The sequence below is a fragment of the Euprymna scolopes genome, chromosome 29 (assembly GCF_053919585.1).
Source record: "Euprymna scolopes isolate OS-2025 chromosome 29, ASM5391958v1, whole genome shotgun sequence".
Classification (NCBI taxonomy): domain Eukaryota; kingdom Metazoa; phylum Mollusca; class Cephalopoda; order Sepiida; family Sepiolidae; genus Euprymna; species Euprymna scolopes.
The window spans coordinates 107,768,965-107,793,049 of record NC_136510.1 but is presented as its reverse complement, the minus strand read 5'-3'; the positions used below and the strand labels follow the sequence as shown (position 1 = coordinate 107,793,049).

Sequence of the window (24,085 nt, the reverse complement as noted above, 5' to 3'; positions counted from 1 at the left end):
GTAGTGTTTTCGTCGGCTATGATTAACTGATGAAATAAATAAGGGAGAGACAACGCAAATCAAGGTAAAAAAAAATCAGCTTTATGTTTAATACAGTTTAATAGTAATCGCTAAAAATCGTAAATTTGACTTTTATTTTAAAATAACACTTTGTTCGATTTACGTGATTTTTGGAATATGACATCTTCGGTGGCCTTCTTGATCATTACAAACTTTTTTTTTTTTTTTTTTTTCAATTGCCGCCATTAGTGCCAATTTGAATAAGCACCGTTTAATTCTAAATAATCACCAATTAATTAACTGCCTTAAGACTCTATAATGGCCCTAAAATGGGGGGTCATTTTATGTTAAATTTATAAATGTGAAACTAATTGTTTTGTTTTTTTTTGGGGGGGGGGGGCTAAACGGAATTTAGCTAAGGGAAGGGCGTTACTAAAAGTTTTTGAATTTCAAGCAGTAGTGTAATCGAAAAAAAAAAGTAAAATATCCTTCCTTTTCGACCGAGTCATATATTTTTAGGATTTAAAAAAAATTAAATTTAGTTATCATTTAGTCATTAACTTATTAACTGAGCCAAATGTTTAATTTCAACATGATACCTTTATCTAACTTTTCGTGCAACTGAATGAATTTGTTTTCGTTTCATTTTCTACGGTCGCCTTTCGGTTGTTAACAGGGATTGAGCTATAAAAGCACTATTATTTCCTTTTCTGCATCGACGATAGAGGGAAGGGTAATTTGACTTTATAGCCGATACAAACTGAAATCCATAATTTCGGTAAAATAGAAAGTAATCTAATTCCATTTTCTTCAATGGTGGCCATATCTACAAGTTGGAAATTCCAAACCGGTGTTGGTAATAAAAAATCCCCAATTATTTTAGGTGTTATTTAGCCTTTCGTCCCCGGCCTTGGCATTATCTACTGCCAAGGCCTCATTTGGGGTACGAAAAAGCTTAGGCACTAAGGCCAGTAAGGAGAAGTGGGGAAAAAAGGGGTCTTTTCTTGTCCTTAGCTAGACTTGCGTCAGATAGCAAGTACTTTATTATATAAAACCTACACTAGAGTTTCTATCACGCACTGCCACTGTTGTTCTGCCTAACATTCTTACCAGGACCTACTTAAAATAACAGTTCCCCAGCTTACGGGATGGCAGGCGACATTCACGCTGTGAGGAAAAAAAGCAAAAAAAAAAAAACATATAACATTATTTACAAGCAACTAAAAGAGAAAAATATATTTACAACCTAAGGCTATTTTTTTTTTTTTTTTTTTTTTTTATAATGGGGTCGAGATGATGGGGAGGGGGCAAACTAGAATACACCCAAAAAGAAAGAAAAAGAAAACAAATGAACAAAATCCCTATGGGGGCGGGTTAGTAAGGGGACCCTCCCTACCTATTCGCTGGTCTGTCGTGTGAAACGCCCACTGTCTTCCGGTCCTTTTCCCCCAATTATTTTAGGTCGCATAACTTTTGGCGGACTTTTTATTTTTATCATTTATATTAATTTTTTTTTTTTTAATGGTGCTTGTTCACATTAGTGATCTTCAACACCAACGCATTTCAGATGAAAACATTACGTACTTACGTGTCATGTCGAAATTAGAAATTATTCACAAAAAAATTTTGAAAAAGTAACCCAAAGCGACGGACAAAATGGAGGTGGGTTAGCAGTGTTAGAAATTTCGTGAAAACTATTGAATAATTCCACCCGCCATCTTTCGAAGCTTATAACTCCTCGAAAAATGTCATTCAAGCCCTAATTTTTTTTTTTTTCAATTAAAGGAGCAAGGACCAAGGTTTCATTAAAAAACAAAAAACAAAAGAACACAAAACAAACAACGTGGGTTTTTTTTTTTTTTTTTTTTTTTTAAAGGTTTTAAACTTCGGACTTTACAGGTAAATTTCTAAAAAAAAACACTACTTTTTTGTTTTTAAATTTGAATATATTATTTATTGATATTTTATCTTCAATTTGTGATATATAAAACTTTGGTACATAGATTAAGTATTTACCTTTTAATAGACATTTGAAAATGGGGGGGGGCGTGAATAAAAAAAAAACGTTTGTCTAAAATATTATATTCGGTTTATTGGAAAGAGCATAAAATTTCACATTGACCCTGAAAATATCGTAAAAATTGAATCAATAGAAAAATTGATAGATTTTTAAAGTTTAAAAATTGAAAAATACTGAACTCGTAACATTCAATTAATTTCATTACTATTTTTAAAAAAATATTTCTATTACTTTTTATACAACTTTAATAGTTTATTTTGCAAGTATAATCCATAAAGAAACTAAACAACCCACTTTTAAAGGAGAAATTACGAGTTTTTTTATATTTTATTTACAGTTTCGTGTTAGGGATGTCAAAAATTCCTACAAAAATTCTGATATACCTAGAGGTGGATTATAAGGTTTGTTTTGACAGAGTCTCTCTTGGCGGACCTGTACGAGAGTGCACACAACACACACCACCATTTTATTTAACTTTTTTCCCCGACTATTATGATAAATTAGACTTAAGTATCATAATAGCAAAAAAAAAAAAAAAAAAAAAAATTGAAAAAGAAATAAATTTAATGACTTTTAAGAAAGGGGGGGGGTCACTTTCTCCTTATAACGTTCTACTTCATTGCTACCTGACTTACTGTCCATTTCTTTACCGACGTGTCACGTGATTAGAACGTGTTATAACGTGAACCCCTCTTAAAAGTTTTTTTTTTTTTTTTTCAAAATTTTTCTGCTAATATGATACTTAAGTCTGTAATTTGTGTATCTAATCGTAAAAAGACTTAAAAAAAAAAAAATGAAAAACACGCATGTTTAGGGAGTGAGCACTATCGTAATTGATCCACTGAAGAAGTTGGAGAACGAACTTTATAAAGGTGTTTTTTTTTTTTTTGTTTTTGTTTTTTTCATTACAAAATATATGATATTTCTTCTGGCCTTAATAGAGGGGATACTATAGGCACCGCCAAAACTGGGGGGGCAGGTCAGTACTTTTTGACGGACCGTCTTTTTAAAAATCTACCAAAAATCAGGTAATTATCCGATCAATACGAAATTTTCAGCGATTATTAGGAGAAGAATGAACTTTATAACAGTGTACTTATTTTTCATAAACGATATTTATATATATATTTTTTTTTGCTTACAAAACCCCCCCTTGTTTTGAAGTGGGAACAAATATGCTTAAAATAATCATCTGAAACTGAACAAAACATATTGTGTTGTTGTAAGGGACAGAATTATAGATTAAAAAAAAAAAAAAAAAAAAAATTGTTTGCATACCTTATTTTGACGTCTGAATATCAGAACTTCGATTGTGTTTAATTATCCCGCTTTTGAGTTTTGAAGTGTGAAATTCGGTGAATATGTTAAGTAAAATAATTAATTTAAGTTAAGCAAAACAAAAAAAAAAATTTTTTTATATTTATACGAAAAAAGCCATTTTAAAATTTTTGATAAATAAATTAACAATTTTTTTTTAGCGAGCCGAATAATGCATGACCATTATTAAACAGAGCATGCTTTGAATAATCGATACCAAAAAAAAAAATTCGATAAATATTGTGCCCTTTGTGTTAAAAATAGCATCATTTTTTTCGATCTCGTTTGAAAACGTTTGCCGCCTTTCGACTACGGTGGACCAAACGCGCTGAAATAATTTTTTTTTATTCTGCTTAAAATTGCCCCCTCCCCCCATTTTGGGGAGCCTGGCCCCCACACACATACACATTAAAAACCAAACTCATACAAATGGTCACCCATCTGGTACTGGCCAGCCTCAGCTTAATAATACATTGAAATTTTCGTCACTGAAAAATAAGTTTTTTTGGCCTGTTTAGTCTTCCATAGTTTTCGTCTCATCGAAAGAAAACGTAAACAGAGTCGATCTGAACTCTTCGGCGACGCGAAATATCTGGTTACATATATGAATAAGTGGAATTATTTGAAATTCAGGTACTTATATTATAATATTTTTGCATATTCTCTTAGAAAATCATCCTAAATCTTAGTTAGACAATAAATGAATAAATAAATTATTTCAAAAACCCTTTTTTTTAAATATTTAAGTACGTTTTCTGTGCAAGACAAAAAATAACAATTGTTAACTTTTTGGGAAAATTTAACATTTAAAATTGAATTAAAAATAGTAGAAAAAGTTTTACATTATTCTGTTTTCTATATGATAAAATTCAGGGTTTTATCTTTCTGGAAAAAAAAAGTTACTCAGAAATAATGGATTTTAATAAATGTAATTTAGTTTTAAAAAACAACAACAACTTGATTTTGCGGCCATTTTTGGCGGTGCCTAGGATACTACAACTTGATGCTATGGTTTCAAATGATCTGAAATAACAGCAAGGGGAGACTTGATTCCAAATATTTCTCATATATTATTTATCCCCTCTTTTGGAAATGGGGGTACGATTATGAATATCTCCAATATCCAATAATCCTTGTGGGGGTCGTCAGGCCTTTTTAGGAACTAACTTCCCCCACAAATAAATAAAAATAAAAAGAAGATTTACATGCAAAACAAACGGAGGTTTATTCACAGAAACCAACCATTAACAAATAAAATATAATTCTCTTTATAATGAGTTTAGAAGTCCTTTTTAAGTGTTCGTATAAAAAAAGGAGAATGTCTTTTTTTTGTTGTTGAACTGTTCATATGTTAAAACATGGTAAGAGAGGCAATAGGTAATGTTCGCCTGTGAAATTGTATGAAGCGTGTGGAGCGGTGAAAATGGAAGAGTGATAGAAACGCGCGTGGAACGTCCGAATGAGAATGCAGTTGAGAGAGAGATTCGATGTTTGTGTGTGCTTAAATACTATTTGGACCGGCTCCCAGCGAGCTTACGAAGAAAAGTTTAGAAAAATGTCCTTGGAGAAATTCCATTGGATGAAACATCACATGGGGTGCTCTGTACTACGTCCGCTCGTTTTGAGTCGATTTAATATATAAGGCCACGCCGGAATTTGCGTGGGAGTTATTTTTTATTTTTCACACGCCAACATAATCATAATCATACTGCGCGCCTAAATTGTATTTATTTTTATAACAATTTTTGATCCGAATCTTAACTGTGTCAACTGGCACATCCTTATACACTGTGAAATTTACTTTATTTATGTAATGTATTCCTTGAAATGTTTCGGCCATTGTTGATTGTATGGCCTGTGTTTGTGGAGATTATAGTCAAAATTGGTAGTACACTATGATTGAAGTCAGTTTCGCAATATGTCTGCAGTGCCATGTACAAGTGGGTCTGTACTTGTGTTGGTGTGCGTCGTTCGAGTTGATTGGGTCCCCAGTGTGTTGAATGCATCATCGAACGGCCAGTTGTTGAGTTTTTAGTCTGCGTAGATCAGCTAACTCGTTTTTGAACTGGTGACTTCTTCCGTATAGTCCAGTTGAGTTTTTCCATGTGTGCGTCGCAGTTAAGTCCAACTGGTGTGAGTTGAATGTTGGTTGTAATTGAAGCACGTGGATTTTGTGCGTGTGGCGAAAATCCATGAGTTCAGGTTTGTTGAATTTAGTCGGAGGAGGTTTGAAAAGTGATGTTTGCAGAGCTTGACTTTTTACGACTTGTATGAAGTCAAGAACTCGCGATTCATGTTGTGAGACGTTGGTAATAATTCGTCGTTGTTCCTTGGTTCAGCTGCGATCTGTTAGAGATCGGCGATATGGATGGCTTGAATGGTATTGTGTAAGCATGCGTGTAGTTTATCGGCATTGTAGGAGAAATGCGATGTAGTCGTGCTTATGCATGCGTGAAAGCGTATCAGGATTGTTTATGAATCCGAGGTGCAAGTAATGATGAGTTTGTTCTGAAAATGTTGAATGACTGCTCGCAATGTAGGTAGAATTGTCAGTTGCCAGTTTGTTCGACGTGTTAGGAGGCCCATGTATTTTTTTTTTTGGCACTAATTGGCTGTCATTCAGCGTTTGCTTCGCAGAAAATCACGTTGTTTAATCTTCGATCTTGGAGTGATTAATCACAAAAAATCGGCAATTTTGAGAGACCAGTGTCGCTATTTTTTATGAAAGTGCGAAGTTGAAAAGCACCAAGGGAAACGATAAGCCGCTAAAATTCATATGTGCCAGGTTCCAGTGTGCGAATCTCTCATAACGTCTGTTTATTGTTGCTGTGTTTGTGCTGAGTTTACTTTGCAGTTCCTCAGATTTTCATGAGTTCGGTCTGCCATATCGGCGAGCTTTTCAGTGCTTGTCTTTTCCGTTGTGGGTGCCAGAATTTGTACTGTTGTGTCTGGGAGTTTATCGAGCCACAAAGTTCTCATTATATTTTCGGACCTTTTGTTGTCCTCTACCAATGATCGCATGTATCGTAAAAGTTGTGACGGTGTGCGATCTCCCAATTCTACTTGGGTGAAGAGATTGCGTAACATTGTCTCGTTTGATAAGCCAGTCTGTCTAAAAATGGCCTCCTAAAGTTTATCGTATGGATTATTTTCTGGCACGTTCTCCAATAAATCAGTCACCTCTTCGACGACGTCTGCCGGGAGTTTTTCAACCAAATAACAATACTTGGTTTGCTGAGACGTAATACGTTTTGCGTCGAAAAGGGCCTGGATCTGGATAAACCATGTCTTTATATTGGTGGGATTAAAAGCTGGTATATTTAGCGTTAATGTTTCAGCACGTGGAAGTTCCATTTTTCTGTTTTTCGTTTGAAAGTGATTTTAAAGCCTTTAAACTGTCGGTTGACTTGTTTCGAGTACGCGAAGCTTGAAATCGTGATCGAAAAAAAAATGTTGCTTTTGCTAGGGTCTGTGTTTCTGAGGTCTGTTAAACTGCCGAGTGAAGTTCGAGATTGTGGTAGATCATTTTCCGAGGGGTTTTACACGCTCGTGTTCACGTTTGGATCGGCTGAATTGTAGCCGTGTGTGTTCATTACACGTTATTTATCACCAACTCGTTGTTGGTGGGTGCCTGATGAGCAAAAGTGCTGTTTTGACGCTGAGTCATGATTTGTTTAATTTTCGATTTTATAGCGACTATCGGCATAACTCGCTAATTTGTTGCTATATTGTATTGAGATCCACGCTTCGTTTGACGGCTTGTATCATCCCTTGAGATTCGCGTCGTCTTTTTACTTCCTTTGAGTGTTACCGCACGCATGATATAGCAAGTAGTTTAGGAAACCGCGTGTAGCTTGTAAGGAGATTCCGTTGTGCATGCAATGTTCTAAGTCGGGTCACCAACTTGTGGGGGTCGTCAGGCCTTTTAGGAACTAACTTCCTCCACAAATAAATAAAAATAAAAAGAAGAAGATTTACATGCAAAACAAACAAAATAAATATAATTCTCTTTATAATGAGTTCAGAAGTCCTTTTTAAGTGTTCGTATAAAAAAAGGAAGTGGCGTGGTGTCTGACCTAGTTTTGTGCTGCAAGCTACATCATTCGCTTTTCAAAGTGACAAGCTGGTAAAAGTCGGGCAAATTAAATACACATGCGACATAACTGTTCGTAACTCTTAGATATTATCATTTAGACGTGATATAAAAAGTTTACAGAAGGAGTGATCCAAGCGATCGCTTCTCGGAAAAAAAGCCTTTCACGTACATACACAAAAAGCGAACATACATACATACATTTTCGCTTTTATATATATAGATTTTTGTACAAACTTAAACATCGCAACAAGATAAAAGAAAAATGAATAAATACTAATTTACCTGTATGTCCTGTTTTATAAACTTGTTCAAACTTGTTTGAGTTTCTTGTCACAAAACAATTATGTATCATCCATTTCTACAAGAATAGACATGAACTTAAGAATCAGTTGTAAAAAGAATAACAATATAAAGAATTTTAGGGTTAGGTTTAGGGTTAGGTTTAGGGTTAGGTTTAGGGCGAAGGAAGAGTTTTACAATATGAGTGAAGAGGAAGATTAGTACTCATGAACTTTTTGTCTCCCTGTTTATAATACCCTTATGCATGAGTCTGCATCAGTGAACATTTTTTTTAACAAAACGGTTATAAACAATGTTTTTTGTTTTGTTTTCTTGTTTTTTTTAAAAACTTATTTCAAATTAATTGCACAGTAGTTTTTTAACGATGGAAGATAGTGCCACAGGCGTGCAGTTCTAAGAAAGAACCATTGTTCGTGGAATCTACGTTTTGATTTAACTGTGCCTAAATCAAAACGTAGATTCCATGAACAAAGTTTCTTTCTTAGAACTGTATGCTTGTGGAACTCTCTTCCGTTTGCCTATTTTCCAGCTGACTACGACTTGATTGTCTTCAAGTCCAACATAAACAAATTCTTGATGAACCGTCCCCCCTTAAGTAATCCAATCTGCCAAATAATTAATAACAACTACAGCAATAATGTACCATTGATTACTGTACACTCAATAACCCTTATCCTCGAGTGGTCCCAGAGCTTTGATAAGTCATGACCCCTGTGTAAAATAAAAAAAAATAAAAAAACTATCACACAATTTCGGCTACACGACCCGACACAATCCTGATCAACTCGAACCTGAACACTTCTGTCGATTCAACACAACACAAAACTTTGTTGATTTAGACTTGAACACCTCTAATGAATCGACACGACGAAAAACTCCAAGGATTTGACAAAACATAGTCCCGAACAACCCTGTCGATTCGAAACTGAACACTTTTGACAATTCAACACGACACAATCATGAACAATTCCGCCGATTTGAACCTGAACACCTCTGACGATTTGACACGGAATGACATGACCTCGACTGAAATTACTGAACATAACACGTTACCAGACCAACTTTGGCAGTTACTCGCTGAATGACTCTAGTATTGGTTTTTTATAGCCCTTGGACAAACTCATTTTCGGCGTAGGTAAACCAGACCAAGGCAAACAATTCTGGAGCGCTTTTGTGCATGCTTGTCACAACATAAATGAAAACAAAAATTATTTTGGTGTTTGTGCATTTATGTTACCGCACTACGTTATTAAAAGTATTTCCAAGTTAAATTCAATTTTTACAATATTTTTGTTTATCAAATTGTTAGGTGAAAGTACAGAATAGTTACAAAACACCCTCCCTATGTTAAGAACAGCTTTCTAAATAATAAGGTTATTTCAGCACAGTAACATAAAAACATGAATACCATCGTTTTTCTTATTTTGAATTATTTAATCAAGCAAAATTTCATGCAAAGATCCATAAGAACCTTCAAATTTGTTAGAATTAATTTTTAAATTTCGTAATCAAGTAAAAAATGGAAGGTTTACTTGATTAAATAATTAGAAATAGGAAATAATTTGTTTTAATTAAACTATTTTTTTCTGTGCAGTCATGTATATCAATATGAAATAGTTTTAAAAAAAAATCCACTGATGCCAGCCCATGTACACAAATTCAGAATGGGGGCATGTGAGCAAGAAAAAATGAGATTATAAACAGGGAGACAAGAACTTCATGAGTACCGAAAGATTCGATGCAGGAGGAAGGTGGATGGGGTTGTTTACAAGTGTCCCAGCTAAAATGTGCCTCAAAATTTTAAGGTTAGGCATCCGTCTGAATCATTTATCACGAAAAAATAACAAAAATGTAAATTAAGTTCTTTTATTCATTTTTTGTCAATACGAACATTTTGTAAAGAGGTTTCAGTTGATTTTAATATTGGAATCTAAAGTTGCCTCTAATCCAGAGCACTTCAGTTGCCTCTAATGTTGGAAGCTAAAGTTTGCCTCTAATCCAGAGCACTTCAATTGCCTCTAATGTTGGAACATAAAGTTTGCCTCGAATCCAGAGCACTTCAGTTGCCTCTAATGAAAGGCATCTATTTTTTTTAATATAAATCGCTTGAGACAAGGTATGATGCCACTTGATGTAAGGAGCAAACAAGGACAAAAGATGATCATTGCAAAGACAGAAGATGCCTTAGTCTTGAAAAGACCAAGATTGAAAGCAGAAGGAAAACAGTGAGCAGGAAGAGGGTTCCACAACCTTGCAGTTCTTGTATCATGAAAGAGCATATCACTTATAAAAATTGTTATATTTTCTTTTTCTTTATAAAAATGAATAAAATATTAAAATATTTACTTTATAATAATAACATACATAATAAAATAGTAATTAATAATATAATATACATATGATAATTCATAACATAATTAATTATTAATTTTATAATAATAAATAATATAATATGTTATAATAATTAATAAATAATTAATAAAATTAAATAAAAATATGTAAATGTTCTTTTTAATTATTTTTAAGAACAACTTGGAGAGACTTTTGAGAGAAAAGTATTCTTTTTTCAACCTATTAAGAACAATCTATAATAAGAAAATTTTGTATAAAACGAAGCGTCGCTCACAGCCAAGTCAGTTTTTCATAAACAGTTGTCAACCTGTGAGCTAATGACTCGTTCAAACTTCAACAATGTTTTTTAGACATTGTTCCAGCCAAAAGAAATTTCAAAAAGACCATTCACAGCATCAACTAAAGAATTAAATTTTGGGTAAATACAAAGATTTCTGTATGATTTCTTATTGACCAAATGTTGGATATAGGGATGTGGCGATGCATATTTGAAAGCAGAGGTGTGTATACGTGCACATTCCGAATATAATTGATCTACATTTTTGTGTCCCATTAAAATTACTAAAATTGTAATTAAATGAAAACAAAGAACTGTTTACATTTCAAGATCAGAAGTTATGAATTGAGCAATGCAGAATGTCGATTTGTGATTATGTAAGAAAAAAATAAACAACAAAAAACAGAAAAGAATAGATTGATAGCAGCAAGCGTGATTTGACATCTTGACAATCCTTCTGTCAGTAAGCCACATCAACAAACCCCTTCCAACTAATGTTTCTCTCTTTCTCTTACTCAATGAACTATAAGCTTAATTGTAAATAAAACTTATACTTTGAAATTCGTCTGTGTTGATTTTGAGAATAGTGACAAAAGAATTGTCAGTGTGTATATATTATATAAATTATATATACATTCAACAACGTAACACCAAGTCTTATATTTTCAAACTCATCTGGTTCAATTCATAAGCATGATTTTTAACTTAATAAGAGTTGTTTCCCTTGCACCTTGAGATGTTATAGACTTAATATTAGCGCCAAGTCTTGTTATATCAGTACAAACAAAAATGTTTTTATCTGTAAATATTATTTAAATGATTTTGTTTTTGTAAAAATAAATATTTCATTTTTTTATAACTCAAAGTTGATTGGTTTTATTTATTCTTTTAATCAAGCTCTAGTCCATCACCTTACAGTTGCTAAACTTCTGTTCGACCATCAATATGGATTTAGGCAAGCCCGTTCTACTTCAGATATCCTAACTGTAATCTTTGAACGTATATACCATGCACTGGATAAGACAAGAGTGGGGAGAACAGTAGCCCTAGATATATTTAAGGCTTTTAACAGAGTATGGCACAATGGTCTTCTCATGAAAATCAGATCCTATTGTATTACTTGACGAATACTTAACATAATTAAATCCTTCTTAAATAAGAGAAGAATCCAGGTTGTCCTCGACAATCGTATGTCCAAACAATATGATATAAATGCAGGTGTATCTCAGGGTCGATCTTTGGACCTTTATTATTTATGATATTCATAAATGACCTCCCTGATCTTTGAGATGGGCATATTTGCTGACGGCACCATGCTCTATAACAAGTTATGGTGAAACCATGATGAGCACATATCCAAGGTTATGGAGAAACCCTAGAGGAAGACCTCCAGTCTGTCGTGAAATGGGAACAAAAATGGATGGTAACATTCAATGCTGCCAAGACTGAGCTAGTTTCATTTAATAATTACAGAAACTTTCTCAACCACCAATAGAGAACATGAGTTGGAACAGATATATCGAGAGCATTGCCAGGGCTGCTGCAAAGAAGGTGGGCTCTCTCTACCATGCTAGAAAGTTACTTATGCTTTAAAGTATCCTACAAGGCCACAATTTGCTCATGTATGGAGTATTGTTGTCATATTTGGACTGGTGCATCTGCTACTAGTCTCTCGCTCCTGGACAAGGCTAAAAAAAAAGAGTCGCCAACCTGATAGGTCCTGAACTGTCATCTTCAACCTCTGTCCTATCACTGAAATGTTGCATCTCTCTGCCTATTTTACAAGTCTTTTAATGGTGGATGCTCCAACGAACTACAAATCCTTGACGTAAATATGTATGACAAACCTGACAAGCAGCAAAGTACAACCCCTACACAGAAGAGATCCCTAGATGTAAGAAAGCCTTATACTCTAATAGTTTCTTCCCCCAGAACTGCTAGACTTTGGAATTCCATTTCAGAATCCTGCTTCCCTAACTGTACTGACATGCAGAAGTTTAAATATAATGTAAAAAACATCTTGCTGCTCAACTTCCTACACAGTATCCCTGCAACTTATGTCCCTGATAGTAGTCCCCAACATCAAAGTGGCACTGGGTCTTGTTTGGGGTGAAAATATTTAATAAAATAAATTAAAATATTTCTTTTAGAGTTATTTCCCCTGCGTTTAGCCTTCTACTACCTACTTTATAACGTCTAAAAACAATGCGATTTTACCTAATTTTCTGTAAACATTACTTTTAACTAGAAATAACTTTCTATTTGATGATTTTTTGTAATTTTTGGATGTTTTATTATTTTCAGCATGCTTTATTTGGGGTGAAAATGTGATAAAAAATAAAAAATGATATATATTTCTTTCATAAAATATATAATTATGAATTAAAATGCTATTTCAATATGCTTTATATATATATAACTAGCAGGACCCGTGAACCGGCATTGCCCGGTGGTAGCAGGCATCCTCCCACCACCACCGTGTAAAAATTTAAAATACTGCTGTTGTTTTTGTCGTTTGCCAACCTCCAACCTTCTTATGTTAAAAAATTCATAACCACCAAGTCTTGCTGGCATATGGTTTCATATGGTCTCGCGCTCTGCCATCATATACATCTGAGATCAATATCTACTTTAAAATTAGGTGTTTATGCATTTTTTGTACCGCGCTATTTGTAATACGTTTTTTCAGGTTAAATTCAATGTTCATGCTATTTTCAATTGTAAGGCGGAAGAATATTTACAGAAGACCATCCCTTCCCAATTTGTATTGTTCAGCGCTTTTAAGTATAAATTATAAAATGAAGCACATTTACTCATTGTAAAACCTGATTTGGCATTATTTCCTTATTTGGTAAATATGAAAAATGATTATACCCGAGAGAAAGCCTTTAAAATTACTACTTTTAAAAATTTTTGGGGGTGCTGAAAACAAAAATAATGTATAAAAATCAGACATATGAGTAGTTTCCAAGATATTAATGAATGTTAGTTTCTAAAAAGTGGGGGGGGGGGATCACTTTTCTATAATAATTTAAAACAAAATGAGCACCCACTTTATGGCTACATTTTTTTTTTCAGGGGGTGGTCAACGTACAATGAAACAATTTAACATAAAATGAGCAACAACTGTTTTTGTTTGGGGGGGGGTTGTGCATGTCAAATTGATTCTTAATAAAAAATTTTTTTAAATTGGGTGCTCAATTTACGGTAAATTGTGTTCATTGTATGTTCTCCCCTCCCCAAGAAAAGGTGGGCATAAAGTGGGTGCTCAATTTACGTTATATGCAAGTGATCTACTTTTTTTAAACTAATGGTATTTAAAATTTTTGCTGGAATTTTAAACGTTATTTTCGTTTTCGGCACATCCGAAACCCTTTTTTGAAACAAACATTTCTTCATATATGCTCAAGTACTTGTTGGCCTAAATTGTAAATATGATTTTTAAGGATTGGTTGAAGTTGGAAAAAATCCTTGTATCCCCCCCCCCTTTTTTTGTTTTTGTATTTATTAGATAATGTGGTAAAGTACTTGTTTGCCGGAATTTTAAACATGATTTTTGTTTTCAGGGGTGTTTAAGTGTAATTAAAATCTCATGACATTATCCATTTATAGTTTGTGTGTATAAACAAACATGGAAACATATTGAGAAGTCAAATGAAACGAAATATTATTGGATGCGTCCCTAGAACTACTATTGAGGTATCGTTATTAATAAAATAAAAGGTTAATTTAAATTAATTGTTAAACATATCTTAACATGTAAAATAATATCGTGAATTAATTTTAGCCATTTATAGTTTGTGAAGCAGTTATAATGCAAAAAAATGTGAAAACTTAAAAATCGAATATCCAGTTATAGTTTGTGTATATAAACAAACAAGCAAACCTATAAATCGAATCCGTGACCAGAAAGCCAAATGAAACAAAATAATTGTTAACCACATATTAATATGTGAACTAATAGCATGATTTAATTTTAGCCATTTATAGTTCTCTCTCTCTCTCTCTCTCTCTCTCTCTCTCTCTCTCTCTCTCTCTCTCTCAGAATAGTGTGTACCTACAGAAATGGTGGCATGGTTTATAGTTGAGAGGTGTTCATTTATTGTTGGAATAATGGAATCGGGGAATTGTAGACTATAATTCTCAGCCAATCAGATTTGCCTGATTTATGTAAGGGAGAAATCATTATTTTTGTATGTCGTAGAATATGCAATTATGTAGAAAATCTGTAATCACTTAATGATGGCTAACACGCAGGAAAGTAAGAAAAAGTATAAATGCACTCAGTGTAGAATGGTGTCGTAAAAGGACTCAGTATAGAGAGGGTGACGGAATAAAAGTAATTTTTAATATTACGAATGTATATAATTGTGTTCTATAGCTAGATAATGTAATGGCTAATGACGTAAACATATTAATTTTCTATGTGCCATCTGTTGTTGTCAACCTATGACAGTTTCGTTCAGAGGAGAAAAATTGCGTCTACTTTATTATCTACAAGAAGATAATATAATATTTTTATAATATATTTCTTTTATTAAATATAATGATAATATACTGTATTTTTTTATAATTTAATAAAATAATTTTTATTTTTTGCAAAGTACAATTCATTTATATGAAAATTTTGCATGAAAAACCATTCATTCTGTCCTATTTATTTTGTAGGTTTTTCATCTGGTTTTGCTGTAAATATATTCTATTCTCATTTACTAGTGTGTCTGAAAACTTACAAGAAAAATGGCTTATGGTAAGAATAATTTGCTGTAAATATATTCTATTCTCATTTACTAGTGTGTCTGAAAACTTACAAGAAAAATGGCTTATGGTAAGAATAATTTGCTGTAAATATATTCTATTCTCATTTACTACTGTGCTTGTTCCTTCTGAAAACTTACAAGAAAAATGGCTTATGGTAAGAATAATTTGCAGTAAATATATTCTATTCTCATTTACTAGTGTGTCTGAAAACTTACAAGAAAAATGGCTTATGGTAAGAATAATTTGCTGTAAATATATTCTATTCTCATTTACTAGTGTGTCTGAAAACTTACAAGAAAAATGGCTTATGGTAAGAATAATTTGCTGTAAATATATTCTATTCTCATTTACTAGTGTGTCTGAAAACTTACAAGAAAAATGGCTTATGGTAAGAATAATTTGCAGTAAATATATTCTATACTCATTTACTAGTGTGTCTGAAAACTTACAAGAAAAATGGCTTATGGTAAGAATAATTTGCAGTAAATATATTCTATTCTCATTTACTACTGTGCTTGTTCCTTCTGAAAACTTACAAGAAAAATGCATTAGTTATCTATATTTCCTCTATTCAACTCTATAAAAGTGCAGATGCAAGACTTTTCTTTGATGTGAGTGATCAAATTTATGCATTTGGGATGGTTTGTTTTCTCAAACTATGCAAATGCAACCGATAACAGAAGGCATATTTTCTCTATTAAAACAAAGGAGATTCCGAATTTTGTGAATTTTGGGCACTGTGTAGTTAGTTCCCTTAGTTGCTCTCATTTACATGATCACATAACTCAGAATGTCCGCGTTTATCAAGTTCCCATTTATGAGTGAAATAGAATCTCACACCATTATCACATGTATTTGATGGTTTGCACAAAAAATTACTACTACATAATAATAATAATAATAATAATCATCGATTTTACATAATGACAATATTCATCATCATCATCATCTGTTTTACATGCTGAATCATCATCATCATCACCACCATCACCACAAATAAGGTACAGTGCGACTTTTGACGTAAGGGGCTACTATTTGGGACCAAATTTACAGGGATATTATTTAGGGAGTTGGGCAGCGAGATGTCTGTTCACATTACACTTGAACTTCTGCATATCAGTAGAGTCGGGGAAGCAGGGACCCGGGAAGGAATTCTAAAGTTTATCAGTTCGAAGGGAGAAGCTATTTGAGTAAAAGGATTTCTGACATCGAGGGATCTCGAAAGTCTAAGGGTGGGATTTTGCTGCTTTTCACGTTTGTCAAGGGTATTTACATTGTGAGGGTACAAGTGCTTTGAGTTTATTGGAGCACATTCGGTTAAAATGCTTGTAAAACAGGCACAGGGATGCCACATTTCAGTGTATGACTGATCAGGTTGGCGATTCGTTTCTGAACCCTGTCTAAGAACGAGAGACTAGTAGCAGATGCACCAGTCCAGATGTCGCAACAATACTCCATGCATGGGCGAATAGTGGCTTTGTATAGGTACAAGATACTTTCAGGTGTGACTAACCTTCTAGCACAGTAGAAAGAACCCACCTTCTTCACATCAGCCTTGGTAATGTCCTTAGTTTATTTGTTCCAATTTATGTGCCTGTGAATGTTAAGCCTAGGAATTTAAACAAAAGTACATTCAAATAGTTTATAATTAGCCATAGCAAACGGTGGTTGAGAAAGTTTCTTGTGGTTATTAAAAGAAAGAAGCTTAGTCTCGGTAGTATTGAATGTTACCATCCATTTATGGCCCCATTCCATTACAGACTGGGGTGGGGGAGGGGGGTCTTCCTCTAAGGTTTTTGTCTTCATTTGTTTTCTGCTTGAGTCTGTTATAGAGTGTGGTATCATCAGCAAATACACCCATCCCGGAGACAATTTTGTCAGGAAGGTCATTAGTGATTTATGAATATCAGGAATAATAAAGGTCCAAGGATTGACTTCTGCGCCAAACCCGCTTTTATATTAAATATTCGCCTAATAATACCACCACCACCATCATCATCATCTGTTTTAAATGCTGTCAATCATCATCATTTGCTTAATATCTAATTAAAGCATTGGATAAATATTTTGATTATCAAAAAGAATTCAGTATAATCCAAACAAATTTAATTTCAAAATTTCTTAAACAGTGTTTGAATCATTAACTCTTATATATTTTTTTTTTTCAGGTAATAATTATTGGATTCCACAGCATCCGAATGTCAGTTTTTATGAAGGTAAAATAAATGCTTTACCAAATTGTAAGTAAATTCTTTTTTTTTTAATGATTTTCAAACAAGTATCATAAAAAATGTAACGTTGAAAAGAAAATGAATGAAAACTGAAAAAGTTAGTATTAATTCTTATGCAAAAAAATGATTTATTATATATGCAAAAATAATATCTACCATGATCTACAGACATGGCATAAAATTCTTGGACACTGCAATATTCCTGATATCAAAAAGTTGCCGACTGTAGTTGATGGAATGCAAATACAAACATCAAAAACCTTCAACTGCGATGTCTGTACGCAAGGGAAAATGACAAACTATCAAAACAAGATACCAGAAAAAAAAAAAAAAAAATCCTATCAATAGTGCATTGTGACTTATAGATATGTGTTGAATTTCGTAGATGACCATTCAGGTTTAATAATGGTTTACTTTTTAAAGAACAAATCTGATACCCTGCTAGCAACTAAAAAATATCTAGCCGACATGGCTCCTTATGGTGAAGTCAAGTGTATTCGCTCTGACAACGGTACGGAATTCACCAAGACTTTGAACTTTTACTTATTAACCATCATATCAGGCATGAAACATCAGCTCCTAGATTGCCACACCAAAACAGGACTGCTGAACGTGCGTGGCGGACACTTTTTGAAATGGCAAGATGCCTACTCATTGAATCCAAACTCCCTAAAAACCTCTGAACGTACGCACTTATGGCGGCAGCCTATATACGCAACAGGTGCTTTAACAAAACACTATCTAAAACTCCATATGAATTTTTCTGTGGTAAAAAAAAAAACAAATTTAAGCAGAATGCATATATTTAGTTCCACTTGCTTCGCATATATAGATAAAAAGAGTAAATTGAATATTAAAGCCAACAGAGGTATATATTTCTTGGATACGATAAAAACAGTCCAGTCAATTTAATATTTTTTCCAGAGAAAAATAAAATAAAAAAATCCGATGTGTAAAATTCACAGATACGTTAAATTTTACAGACGAAACCCCATCATATGAAGAAGATGAAATTATATTCCCTCAGATAATTAAAACAAATGAAGACAATAAAAATGACAGAGACAAGAGTGTCCATGATGATGATGATAAAGTCGGAAGATATCCCAAAAGAAATAGAAGGCGACCCGATTTCTTTGTGATCGACAATATAAAACATTATCAAATCAACTATTGCTATTCAATGGAAAATGCGCCAAAAAGCTTTAACGAAGCAATTAATTCAGAACATTGTAATGAATGGAAAATTGCCATGCAAAAAGAAATAGATGCCTTAACCGAAAATGATACCTATACGGTAGTGCCTCTCCCAAAAGATAAACATGTTATTTCTACAAGATGGGTCTTTACAAAATGACTACAGCATCAGGCATAGAACAGTACAAAGCTAGATTTGTTGCTAAAGGCTACTCTCAGATTTGCAGTATAGAATATTTTTCTACGTTTTCACCAACCACAAACCTAACGACAATCAGAATTTTACTGCAAATCGCATCACAATATAACCTAAACATCCATCAAATGGACATAAAAAATGCTTATTTGAATGCCCCAATAGACTGTGAAATTTATATTACCCCTCGAGAGGGACTTATTATAAAAAATAAAAATAGCGTGTGGTGACTTAACAAGTCATTATATGTTCTAAAGCAAAGTGCTCAGTGTTGGAACACAGTATTTCATGATTATATTATTAAACAATAATTTAGACAATGCGCTGTAGACCAAACACAAAGACGATAAACTACTGATTTGAGTTTTGTGGGTCAATGATATTCTAATCGCATTAAATTGTGACATAATGTTAACCGATGTTAAGAACAAATTAAGTAAAAGATCCAAAATGACCGATCTTGGCAAAATATCCTGGGTTTTTGGGGATAGAATTTACTCAAAGCAAAGGACTTCTTACGATGACTCAATCGAGATACATTGACAAAATACTATTAAAATTTGGAATGGGAGAGTGCAAGAAACGCTCTACACCGGTCGAAAATGATATTAATAAAAATATATACACTGAAATAATAAGTGACAAGGAATACCGCAAAATTATACGTAGTCTTATATATTTAATGACTGCAACCAAGCCTAACATATGCTATACAGTAACAAAACTGTCACAAAAATTATCACGACCGACAATGAAGGATTTAAACAGGGCTAAACAAGTCCTGCGTTATTTAAAGGAACTAAAGAACAGAAGTTAGTATTTAGAAAATCAAGAAATCCTCTAAAATTAGAAGGTTTTTCGGATTCAGACTGAGGAAACGACGAAGATCGCAAGAGTATATCTGGATATTGTTTCAGACTCTCAGAAAATGGGCCTATTATTTCATGGAAACTTAAAAAAAAAAAATTGTATCTCTCTCCACGTTTGGAGCAGAATTTATCGCGATCACACACACGACCCAGGAAGCATTCTACCTGAAAAATGTCCTAAAGACTATTTTAGAGCCAGAATTGACTAAAAGCCCCATAGTAATTAATTGCGATGATCAAGCCAGTATAGTCTTAGCACAGAAAACGATAATCAACCAAAGATATATACATAAAATACCATTTCATAAAAAAACGAGGTGAAAAAGGAATCCATTATTTTGAATTACATATCATCAGAACAAAATATCGCTGATGTATTCACAAAACCTATGACCTTCACCTTCACCGAGGTACACGACTTATATGACCTTCACCTTCACCAAGATGCGCGACTTGACACAAAAAAAAAAACAACTTCTTAATCAACTGCTAATGCACGCGTCACTGTAATGTCCAATGATAACAACCACAACCTTCTCACTCGACCTGCCTTTTATACCACTCTCTCAATCCCTCCTCTTGCGCATGTGCCCGGAGATTCCTGACAACCTCAAGACTTCCGCTTATAAAAACCCAAGTTTTGTTGTTGCGCATGCCTACACAAGGCACAAACACGTGGGCGTTTGTTTTGTTGGTAAGTACTACACTCCCTCCTGATCTGATGATCACATAGAGTGCACTCCAGGGGTGGCCTCTTAGTTCGTTGGCTTCTGCAAAAGGTGGTATTTACAATCTCGTATTCAGGTTCTGGTTCTGGTTCTGGGTGTGGTTCTGGTTCTGGTTTTGATCCTGCCTGATCAGACGAACTACAACTACCACTCTCTTGCTCAGTGACCTCACTCATCAGCAGCTCATCATCTGATGATTCATCGCTCTCTGTAGTTGTGGGATGTACTTCACTAGCTGGACGAAGATCGTGCACATGGCGTGGGGTTCCATCAACAAGGACCGACTGAGGGGCAAAAATCAGAAGCTCACAGTATTAATGCCGGTGTCCCTCAGGGGTCCATCCTGGGCCCAACTCTTTTCCTGATCTACATTAATGATCTTCCAAATCACATCCTTGCATCATTTGTAGACATTTATGCTGACGACACTACCATTTATGGTAGCACATCTAAGACAGTAAACGACCAAGTTCTCTCCAATTCTCTCTCCTCTGATCTTTAGCACGTAGTACAATGGGGAAAGGAGTGGCTGGTTACTTTTAATGCATCTAAAACCAAGCTTCTCTCTTTACATCATCAACATTCTAATCCACATTTGTCATCAATTGAAATGAATGGCTCCTGTCTTCAGGAGGCCTCAAGTTTTGACAAGCTTCTAGGCTTGACCATTACTCCTGATCTGAAACGGAACACGTACATCAAATCTGTTGCCAAGGCCGCTGGAAAAATGGTGGGATCTTTGTATCGATCCAGTAAATATCTCCCTGCTGATGCTATTCTCTATCTATATAAGAGCCAGGTACGTCCAAGGATGGAGTACTGTTGCCACATCTGGGCAGGAGCTGCTAGAAAGGACTTGGCCTGCCTTAATAGAGTTCAAAATAGACTTCGTAGCCTCATAGGAGATGTCCTTTTCTCCTCCTTGCAACCTCTTTCTCACAGAAGAGATGTTGCGAGTTTGTCTCTGATGTATCGTTATTTTCATGGAAAGTGTTCGACTGAGCTTCAATCTATGGTCCCCCTCGCCAAACTTTCACAAGAAACACTCGTCTAGCTGAAAACACTATCAATAATTCCCCCCACTCTTTATCTGTGCCTAAACCTAAACTTAGATTCCATGAACAAAGCTTCTTTCTTAGAACTGCACGCCTGTGGAATTGTCTTCCGTTTTCCTGCTTTCCGGCTGACTACAATATGATTGTGTTCAAGTCTAAAGTAAATAAGTTCTCGATGAGCCGTTCCATATAAGTTATCAAATTTACCAAATTTTCATTACTAATGATTACTATATTGTCCAATTTCTACTGTACACTCTTTGACCCTTATCTTTGAGTGGCCTCTTGGCCTTGATAATGTGGTGATGCCTATGTAAAAAAAAAAAATTAAAAATAAAAAAGATCATCACAAAGGAACCATTAGGGGGAAAATGCAGGGTGAAATCCCTCGTATATGAAGCTACACTCACGCATCAGGCTAACGATATACCAGAAATATACATAGGTATGACGAAAGGGACGTTTAAACAGAGATTTTACATGCACAACAGTTCCTTCAGGGCAAAAACAAGGATGAAGACAGCACTAACCACCAGAGTATGGCAGCTAAAAGATGACAGAACACTTTTCAGCATTAAATGGAGGATCATAGAGAGAAAACCAGCATACTCACCAGCCTCAAAATGGTGCCCCCTTTGTGATACGGAGAAGTATCACATTATAAAGACTATTAATGACCCTCAAAAGACCTGTTTGAATGTACGCAGTGAGACCCTCAAAGTCTGTTTACATAGGAGAAAAGCGCTCCTAATAAACTGGGAGGATCGAACAACAAACGAAGACCCTACCTTCAAGAGTATTCTAGATGCAGTCAACTTAGTGCATAAATTAATAAAGTGAAAATGGACATTTAGACAATTGTAAGTATAAATTAAGTATGAAAATTATGGCTACCTTAAAGAATACAATACGCATACATGAAAGACTTAGAAATCAAATAGCCTGCATACTTCCCCCAACTATTTAAAATAAAATAAAATAAAAAAGGTTAAAAAGTAAATGATAGATTAATTACCTCCCTTGGACCAACTGAAACATGGATTATCTCCCCTTAACGTAAACAAATAAGATAAAGTAATTATCTCCCTTGCACCAGCTAAAATTAACAGAAGGCAGACCGGAAACCATGCAAAAACAGAACAGTACATATTTACTAAAATGCATTAAATAAAAAATTAAAAAATTAGAAAATTCATATTAGAATAAAATAAAATATACAGAGATAGGAATAAGGTATAGTTAAATAAAAATGAACATCATTATAAAAAGTAAATGCGGGCCTGAAATTTTTTCCTCAAACAGAAACGACATGGCTGACGAGAGCCTAACATCATTTACGTTTTACCATTAACTGGTCCCCTTTATGTTGGGCTTGAAACCGACGGTACCAATGTTTTTATGAACTTCTGTACTATTAAATAAATAAATACACATATATATATATATATATATGTATATATATATATATATATATATATATATATATATATATATATATATATATACGTATATATATATATATATATATATATATATATATATATATATACGTATATATATATATATATATATATATATATATATATATATATATATATATATATATATATATATATATTCATAAGTTTGGGATCTGGTTTCAATTCAAGCTGATGAACCCATGTCATAAAGATATATTTTTATTTTTGGACTGCAACTTTTAATATACTAGTGGGGGTACCTGGCGTTGCCCAGGTGTTTGGAGGTAAATTGAAACTCCGTTTGGTAGGTGAGTGTGAGGATCGAACCCGAACTCTTGAGGCGAAGTTGAAAATTAAAGTGTGAAATAAAAAACGCGCAATGTTAACCATTGCGCCACCACACGATACTAATGGAAATACGTTTGAATTTATTTAATTACTTGATTTGGTGCACGTTTTAATGACTTAATGAGGTCAACTTGACTACTGAGCAAAAACTGTTGAATATTCATCTTCCCGAAGTCGAGCAAATTAAATAGGCAGGCGATCTCCGTTGTTAACTCGGAGATATTATGATTTACATGTGATATAAAAAGTTTTAAGAAGTTGTGAGCCGACCGACCGCTTCTCTGAAAAAAGCCTTTCTTGGGCATACGCAAAAAGCGAACATACATACACACATTTTCGCTTTTATATATATAGATAAAAATCGATAGAACATTAACTCTATAATAATATATACGAAATTTGCAAGAATTAAAATATCATATTTAAGCATATTTTACAACCTGGCTATGCTGGGCGTCCCTGCTGGCTTGGATAAATATTTTGCAGTTTTAAAAAAATAGTTACAGTAATATCAGAGCATCTCCATTCACGCTGAAAATCTACAGAATGCCAATATCAATATATTACATAGGTCCCGCTAGTATGAATTATTATACATGGCAAAAATAGTATGAATTATTATACATGGCAAAAATAGTATGAATTATTATACATGGCAAAAATAGTATGAATTATTATACATTGCAAAAATAGTATGAATTATTATACATTGCAAAAATAGTATGAATTATTATACATGGCAAAAATAGTATGAATTATTATACATGGCAAAAATAGTATGAATTATTATACATGGCAAAAATAGTATGAATTATTATACATGGCAAAAATAGTATGAATTATTATACATGGCAAAAATAGTATGAATTATTATACAT

The 24,085-nt window shown here is 33.8% G+C and overlaps 1 protein-coding gene across 8 annotated transcripts in view; it reads left to right on the top strand.

The window, feature by feature from the left end:
* The window catches only part of LOC145252810 (uncharacterized), a 104,749-nt gene that overhangs the window by 1,768 nt on the left and 78,896 nt on the right, over positions 1-24,085 (top strand). For 2 of the 8 annotated variants that reach the window (XM_080112775.1, XM_080112769.1), the window contains exons 2-3: positions 15,031-15,112; positions 17,292-17,363. In XM_080112775.1, coding sequence (XP_079968901.1) covers positions 15,103-15,112; positions 17,292-17,363 — 82 coding nt within the window. In that variant the 5' untranslated portion in view covers positions 15,031-15,102. The other 6 variants (XM_080112772.1, XM_080112771.1, XM_080112774.1 and 3 more) reach the window with 6 other exon arrangements.